The 9,079-nt window shown below is 38.5% G+C and overlaps 1 protein-coding gene across 1 annotated transcript in view; it reads right to left on the minus strand.

Moving 5' to 3' along the window:
* Window positions 1-643: 643 nt before the first annotated feature.
* Window positions 644-9,079, minus strand: part of LOC104545092 (RNA polymerase II subunit A C-terminal domain phosphatase-like) — a gene marked incomplete at its 5' end in the record, with an annotated part of 28,761 nt that continues 20,325 nt past the window's right edge. Inside the window, one exon of the mRNA XM_010190137.1 lies at window positions 644-1,679. Within this exon, the coding sequence (XP_010188439.1) occupies window positions 1,538-1,679 (142 nt within the window). The remainder of the gene's footprint in view (window positions 1,680-9,079) is intronic.

Below are 9,079 nucleotides of genomic sequence, written 5' to 3' on the forward strand. Positions count from 1 at the left end.
TCTGTAAAAGTGTCCAGCAAGTTTAACATTTTCCCACAGAAAACACTATTTTTGTCTGTGGGTGCTGACCTTGCATTCTCAAGTGGAAAAGCAGCATTCATCTGAAAAGGTTCTCGTCTTCTCTCAGTCTTCTTTTCATCGCCATTATGAAGCTCTGAATACCAGGCTGTTTCTTTGTAAACCAGCCGAGATTCTATTGAAACACACTCTCTGCTTTACTGCTAAGTGGCAAAACTAACTATTTCTGCACCAGAAAGCACTTCTTTTTAACCATGACATCTGGATTAATGAGTCTTCTTTTGCTAACATATTTTAAAGGGATTTGCCTCTCTCATTGCTAATAATTGCGAATAAACCATGGTTCTAGCCTCAGAAATTCAATACCAGAGCAACAACTCCTACAGTATCTTCAGAGGTCAGAGATCTGAGAAAATGTCAGAAAGTAAGAGTTCACATACCAAAGAAAACGGAATCTTCTGAGCCCATGTTTCTCTTCTCCACCGCAGTTACCTGCCTGAATCTACAAACTTGCAGCTGCTTTTAATGTTTTTCACTACTTTCATGCAGAATAAAGGAAAGATAATATGGAAAGGTGCCTTGTATTTGAAGGAAGCAAATGAACAGGAAAAGGGAAACAAAGTGTACAAAATGAATTTTTATTAAATGAAAGAAAATCTGTTTTGTGGGTCAAATATGAAATAGAATATACAAAAACTTTACATCAGATCTTTCATCAAAGAAGTTAAATCCTATCTAGACCGAAGTAGCACTCGTTCTTTCCAAGACAACACGAATGGGTGAATATGCTTCTTATGGCAGTACAGGATCACACAGTATGCTGTGCTAAATTTCCGGTTACAGAGAAGAAGAGTTAAAGATCTAAACGATGTCCCTAAAGAACCCAACTATTCCACAAAGTAACTTAAACCCATGAGTTTTGATCTTTATGTTTTCTCATAGACGCAAATGACAGGTGGGTCAAGTGCAGAGTTCACAAAGCTTGCATATCACATTCTCTGTTTCTATACAAATATAAATCGTTCTTTTTTATTTTAAAAATCCTTTTATATTTGATAGCATTTATTTGTGGAAAAGGATGACCAGATCATCAGGTTCCCTCTGTACTACCCAGACAATTCCATCTCCTGTATCTCTTCCTTCTTTTTTTGTAAGACTCTTACCCATAAACCACAGACTGCAATATTTTTAAAAAGTTGCTGTATGTTCAATCACAAGTCTTTGTATCACTGTCCTGTATATGAAGGTTCTGCAGAGCTCCTAACATGTCTTTGGCATAGCACACCAAGTCCCACTTAATACTTTTTTTGTTTAAAAAAGTATATTTTCCTTTAGTAAAACACCTTAAAAACATCTATTTCCAATTTTGTAAAATAATGTATCACCTCTTGTGTTGCTTTGCAAAATATACACACACATTTTGGAAAAACATTGAGTACTGACATAAGGGACCCATGTGAAGTCCGATCCGTTTATGACAAGTAAAATATAATTACAAATCTCGTCTTCTGCATGAATGTCACATGAAGTCGTTCAGTTCAGCTTCAAGTGCTGCTGCCATTTCATCCGCTTCAGAGCTGCTTCCTTCTTCATCTTCATTGCTGGACTCTTTACTGGATTCGCTGGCAGCATCATCTTCATCCAGTTTGCGCTTGTGACCCCTGGAAGAGGAGGCAGAGATAATGTCCATGAATCAAGGTATCGCATTGCTTATTATCACAGACCACTATTTTACAGGAGAAAAAAATGGGGCTAAAGGACTCAACTTTTTTTCAGGTCTAGACAAGAAGAACAGCACTTGTTTTTAAAGGAACAAACTGTAGTTATTTCACACAACTGATTTTTTAATTGCTGTTATTTACCGCCAGAAGTAGGTGCAAAGAACAAAGTACTGGCAATTTTATTTCTCCCATTCTTCTGAACAAGGCATGAAAACAAACTATAACTGTTTGAAAATAATGAGTTGATTTACTTTCCTGTCACATCCCGAAAGAAAGAAGAAATACACTGTGTGAACGAGAGATTACCAAAGTACATTATATATTGTTATATGATTTTGAAATATCCGAGTTTCTGTTCTTTTATGAAAATAAAACCTTAACTGATTAACCAAATCTCACTGTACCAGCTTCTACACTTCCATGCTTCCAAATGTAGGGGTGTTGTTCTTCCCTTTCATGTCTCTTCGGATTAGTACTGCCAGGCTGAGCAATACATTTCTGAGCATCTCTGGAGAATTAGGCAGTTTAAACAGGAAGCTGATGGGCACCATACTCTGCCAAAAGAGTCATGTTCCTGGTTGTGAAAGATCTCCAAGGAAAATCTAACACTTCAACTGGGACATCTCCATAAGCAAAAGAATCTCGAATTGTGGAATCCTAAAATACCTTTTCCTTGCCAAAAGGGAATTTTATATCAGACACGTACTTTTAGGACAAAAATAAAGTTGAGAAAGAGAAACATCTTCAAAATCTTTCCTTGATCATTTGATTAAATTTCAAGCAGAGAAATATATACAAAGGGGGTGTTCTCTTAAATATCGGTCCTTTTCCTTGCTAGCTGGGATTTCATTAAGAAAAGAATGCATCCACTTGCATCCATGAAAAAATAATAAAATTATCTTTTATCTTTTAGCAAAAAGCAGTAATTTAGCAATGGTCCTTTAACTTCTGAGATTATAGAGAAGTAGCATATAGCAAGAAAGACCTTTGATAAATACTGACTTGAACTATGTATATCTAAAAGAAAGAAATAAGAAGATTAACAGTCAAACTTGTGAGCTTGTCGGCAACACTGACAAAGCAATTTTTATTTATGCAGGCATTCTTGTTGCCATTTTCCCAGAAACATTAAGTCTCAGAAGCCCCAGACCGCTTGATTTTTAGGCTGGTTGAATGACACCTGACCTCCCCTTTCTCAGCTTTTCAGGGAGATGGACAGGATGGGGTGTGAAGTCAGGAGGGGCGTCCAAATCAAAATGGGAAGCGAGCAGTACTATGAGACCCTGTTTTTCCCTTCTGCTGCACCAGCGGGACCCAAAGATACAGTGCTGCTGCTTTACCGAGTCCTTCCTCACAGCCATGTTGAGTGTGTTTTTCTGCTCAGTACACGGCGGTAGGAGTAACACTCCAGGGAGGTAAGGCTGAAGCCCTGGGGTTCAGTCTGGTGTCTAAATCCCTAACAAGGAGAAATGGGATAAGGTGAAAGTATTTCCCAAGCATTTTGCTATTGAAACTCAGATGTGGCCCGCTGACGGAGTTACAGGGCTCTAAATGCAACCTAATACAAGATAAAAAGCAGCTTCTCAGGCATGACGCTGATTTCCATGCAGCCTACATTAGCATGCAGTTTGAACAAGGAAGCACTCAGACTAAAAATGCCCCACTGGAAGAACTCATAGCATGTTTCCATTAGAAGCTATACACATGCATGGAGCTTGAGTTTCACTTGCTCACTTCATGACGATTTTGGTCTTCAGAGGAACAGCACTATTTTAGGTATTAATGACATTATCAACTGGAGAAAAGCTAATTGGGAATTAAAGAAAGCTGAAAGAGCCTCACTCAGCAAAAGAAGTAAAAGCTTGTGCATATTTAACAAGTAGTGGATAAGAAGTATACACATAGTGCTAGCTGAGAAAGAAAAATACAGACAGACATGGCAGGAATCTATAGCACAATATTCACAGCTGAAAGCACTCGTATTCATCTGTTTGCAACACTGAATCTATGGAAACTGGTGGTATCTACCAACTGAAAAATACACTTAACAGGCTGACAGCAATAAATTACACATATGAAACAGGTACACACAACCGTAGATGATGTATTAAAAAATGTGGTAAGACAAGCAGGTTTTTAGAGCCAGCCCAGATACTGTGAGTTTGCTGAGACCTAAATGAATAACAAAGATCCCACAGAAAAAAAGGTCTATGAATAAACAATATCTCACTGCTAGTTGCTTATTTCTTAAAAGTAAGGAACATTTACTAAATAATTAAGGCAAAGACTAGCAAAATTACTAATTAGGCTCCAAATTCCCACAACCTCCAAAACCTACTCCAGTAAGAAGTAAACTTCTAAATTATTGCAAATTGACCTGTTTTTTTCAACAGCTCCTAAAATTGGTTAAGTAACAAAGCAGAGCCTGCAGACTCGATATATTTCGTCTTTTTCAAGCAATCAGCTTACAGCATTGACATAATAAATCGGGGAATAAATTTGGTACCAAATACAGTCAAGTTACTCTCTAATGAGAACACTCACATAGCGGCTGTAAGCAGTTTGTGAGGCAATGGTTTGAAAAGGGCATTTTGGCAGAGCTTGCTGCCGCCCAGCAGCATTACAACCCTGCAGGACTACTTACGCTGCCCCAGGCACACCTCTCGAGCCCGATGTGGAAGGTCTGTCCCAGTTACCATACACACCTGGCCCACAGCTCTCTGCAGACTCCTCCCATAATGGAGAGAAGGGTGATGCCAAGTTTGGTAAGGCACCAGGAATTTGAATCCTTTCCATAGGAATTTGAGCACGAGAACAATGTATTTAGATGAACTAGTTCTGTGGCAGTGCCCTTCAGTTGTTATGAATTAGAGCTGGTAAACCAAGAACACCGTTCCTCAACCCATTTTGAAGATGCCAGTCCAGTACTTGGCTAGCAAGGTTAAAGGATGTGAGATCTGAGAACACACAGACTGAAAAACAGTGTTGTGGGCATTAATACATTACATAAGTCAGACAAGATGATTTAATTTTCAGGGCGATGTTCCAAGTTTTGCAGTTATATTTTCTTAGCATGGGATACACGGCAACAGCTTTGATGTACGCTTGATACAACAGCGAACAATTGTACATAGTAGGCCTGTAAAACTCAGGTGTCTACCCTCTGGCAATTTGTCTCGTACATCTGTGCAGGAACATTTAATTTTCTGTCCTGGTGCTTCTCTCTGGCGCTGGCATTGCTGCGAAGCACACAGCCTTAAGAGCAACAAATCGTGCTATCCCTATACTGGCAAGCTGGAGTGTGTGTTTTGACTTTACGCTCATGCTATGACAAACAGGACAATATTTAGCATCGCAGGAACAAATGCCAGACACCTCACAGACTTCCTCATGAGCTCATCCAGCGCTGTCTGCGGGATTACAGGATGATCCAGAAATCTAATATGCAGAAAAATGCACGGGGAATGTTTACTGTAAAGCCCCAGTGTGCAGAAAGAGCTCCTGCAGTTGGATGAACAGCATGCGTTTAACGCTCTTCACAAAAAGCCTTTGCAGAAACCCACAGCTTCCAACTGACAGCTCCAAAATGTAATTTAACACACACAACGGTAAAGTGAGATCTAATTAAATTCTGTAGTTTCAGTACCTTTCTGCTCTCAAATTTAGCACACCTGCACACTATTCTAAAGTATTCCAACTTTAAAAACTCTTTTAACAAAGGTTTTATAGTTCTCTGAAGTAAACACTCAGTGTATGTCTAAATTAAAAGAAAGTTTTTAAAGTCTGGAAGTGATAGAAAATGTAAAATAAATCCAGAAATTACTACAATGTGTCAGCAATCATATTTTGTAAATTTTGCTAAAAATTGCCCATTTGGCAAGGCTGTACTTTCCTGATACTTAGGCCAACAAGAAGGTTTAATAACAAAAAGCCTGTCTAACTCATTGAAAACAGTTATTTCTTAACCACTAAACATTTGCTTGGGATATTTCGAAAAAAGTGTAGCAATATAGCTTTAAAATGAAAGACTGTGCACTAAACTAATTTTCTCTGCACTGAACTAATCAGATAGAGATAATAATTAAATTGGATAATGCAAAACTGAAAAGGTACATCTATGGTTTTGCTTATATAATTAAATTACAGATAGGGAAATGATACCTCTAAAATATTACTTGTATCCTATTAATTTCAAGTTGTTTAAAAATAATCCACGTAGTTGTTGTAAGAAGATATTTACAACATGCAGCGTTGACTGTTTCTTCAGAAGGGAAATGTGACAGTGGCAGCTTTATATCGCATAACAAATACTCTTTGTCGTTGATTTGTAGAAGACAACAGAAAAGTAAATACCCTTTTCAGTATGTGGAATGCCAGGCTGTTACCTGACACTCTCATAATGGAAAATGCACAGATGCACTGTGGCGTACCACCTCTTAATCTGTTGTAAACAAACAGAAACACGACGATCTGTTCACCTTTCCCGAACAACCTCACCCCCTTTCTAGACAACTGCATTTGAACAACCTCCCAACAGGGGAACAAGCCAACATTCAGACAAAAAAATACATGTCCATGCATCAATATTTTAAAAGCTAAACCAGATCTCTGTTGTTTGAATCAAGTTCTGTCTTCAGTTTCTTCTAGTTCACAAAAATTACCCATTCTGACATCTTGTTAGATGGTAGATTTACAGCTCTGGGAGGCCATAATAGGAGATACCAAGGATCAGCAGGGAGCAGAGGAAGCTTCAAGCCTTCCTTCCCCCGTGTCTAAGAGGTACAGTACAGCCACTCTATCTGGGTTGGGTTTGAAAAAAGTTCTTTGAAAATGGTGTCACTCAAATTAATTTCTGCTACGGGAAGCACTGCAGGAGATCGCAATGAAGAATAACGTTTGAAGTTCACAATTGCTAGAGACCTAAATATGAGCTATTGTTTTAAAAAATGGTAGCATGCAATAAAAAAATTAAGATGAAAAATGGGCAAAACATGTAAGATGTATGGGCAATTTAGAAAATTCAAAACCATACATCAAAGTAAGAAGTTGGAAAAGAAAAAGCACCTGATTTCTCTGAGAAAAGTCAAACTACCTTAATTTTTCTCCCAGAAGCATGTTGTGTGTGGAGGTACCCCTATACCAATGCAGTGGAGTACAACTACAGTGTAAAGACCCAGTGCTGCAAAGCAATGCTTGGAATTCACCTGCCCTCTCATCCTAGTCAGATTTGCCAGCATCACCAAAACACTGAGAATGTTCTTAAGATGCATCATTGGGCATCTGAACAACTAAAGATGTGATTTAGCTCATAATACACTGACTGTGCTAATCAAGGAGGGGGGAAGTAGGATTTGGTATTCTATTATTTATGTGTTGGCTCTTTAAGTTAGATATTCACGAATTATCTTAGTATGTATGTTAATACATATGTTATGGGCTACTCATACTGAAAGCTAAGATAATTTTGTCAAAGCTTTTTACTCTGATTTTTACTAACTCTTCTATTACTTTGTCATGGTATTCAATAAATTATTGAGATTAAATTGAAAATAGCTAAACCCAACATCCTTCTAGGATGTTCGCTCACTGAATAATGGCTTTGCTCACAATAATATTAACTACGAACATCTCTGTTCCACTATAAAATATCAAAAATAACACAAAACACATCACTGACTCTATGAATATTGGTAACATTGCCATCTCTGTTAGAGCAAAAAACAAGACGTAAAATTCCTTTAAAATGTTGCACTCCAAGGATGTAAAATTCACGTACTCTTTCCATGCAGGTATATTCTTTCAGTTCCCTCCTGGCACAAAAGGGAAGTCCTTCATCCTCCTCCCATTCCCAGATGGATAACTGGATACTCCCCCAGTTTATTGGCTCTGCTGCTTGCCTAAGGATGTGGTAAGCCCAAGAAATGCTGTAGCACAGCAAGCTGTCCCCTGTCTTCCCAGTGAGCTCACAGTGAGCATGGACTTTTGTGTCAGTTTTATAAGGCTTATGTAAATGATATACACAGCATACATGCAATATGTTATAAACAGAATGCTAGCCATCTTTAACTGTGCAATACTAAGCACCTTGCTAAAAAGTGGGTCTACATTAATTAAATTTGGATCTCTACTGTACTGGGTCATGGAGCACCACAAATTCAATCTGGATCAAAATGGCATATGCCAGCCTATCTGCCAAATCGAATCACACTACAGAGAATACACAGTACCTGTTGTTTTCACACTAGCTGAGATATGACAAACCACCCAGTGCAGCAAATCGCAGCTCTACTAAACTCACAGTACTTGATCCCATCTATAGCTGGCTCTACAATCTTTTCTGTCAATATTTCTGGGACAAATTTGAACTAGCAAAGACAGTTTACGCTTTATTTGTGTTTTCTGTTGCGCAGTCAGGCAAGTGATCCTGCTCTGGCAGGGGGGTTGGACCGGATGATCTTTCAAGGTCCCTTCCAACTCCTAATATTCTGTGATTCTGTGAACAGCAATATCAGCAGAGAGATGCATCTTTTATACTTCTGTTGATTGCATCTGCAAGCTCTACAGGTCATCTGCCTGGTAGGAATATATTTTGTATGAGCATTTAACTTGATCTGGTTTGTCTGATGGGTTCAGCGTAAGTGGCAAAACAAATCCTGTCATATATTAAATTCAGTTTTCCAGTACGTATTTCCTGGGATAGCTAAAGGCACACTCAAGCCACATTGGTAGTTGGAGAAGAGGCAAAGTGAAGCTCTGAACAGGACATGTTACCTTCAGTGAGCTGCTTCTGCACAATGTGGTGGCAATAGCCTTGAGCCACATGGCAAAGGACACTTTTGCTGCTGTAACAGCTACTGTGGGCCGGGGGATTAAAACATCCATATTCTGCTTTTCACATGCTTGGCTAATAACAGTGCAAGGACAATTTTCCACAAGCAGCTTGATACAACGTACTTCTGAAATAAGTTCAAGTTATCCATAAAATCTGACTTTGTTTTTTCCAATGGAAGAACCTACTAGGAGTTCAAATGATTAATAAACTACTCAAAAATGGGAAGATCTACCCATTTTAATTCCTGGGCTTTTTTTCCTCCCCTGCATTAAGCAGCAGTACTGCCTCTCTTCTACCAACATATTTAGCATATACTTCAAGCAGCCATTTTAATTGTTGATATACACTGCTGTTTAGCAGCCATTACAGACTTCCAGGGGTCAAGATTAATGCACATTAGTTACTATGTGAAATTTAAAGTACTTGTAGAATTCATTAGGGAAACTAGAGGGTTGTAATATATCAGCTATTTTTCCTGATCAGAACAATGTTGCCTTACAGCATTCCT

Source organism: Mesitornis unicolor, unplaced genomic scaffold (genome assembly GCF_000695765.1).
Source record: "Mesitornis unicolor isolate BGI_N332 unplaced genomic scaffold, ASM69576v1 scaffold24918, whole genome shotgun sequence".
Taxonomy (NCBI): domain Eukaryota; kingdom Metazoa; phylum Chordata; class Aves; order Mesitornithiformes; family Mesitornithidae; genus Mesitornis; species Mesitornis unicolor.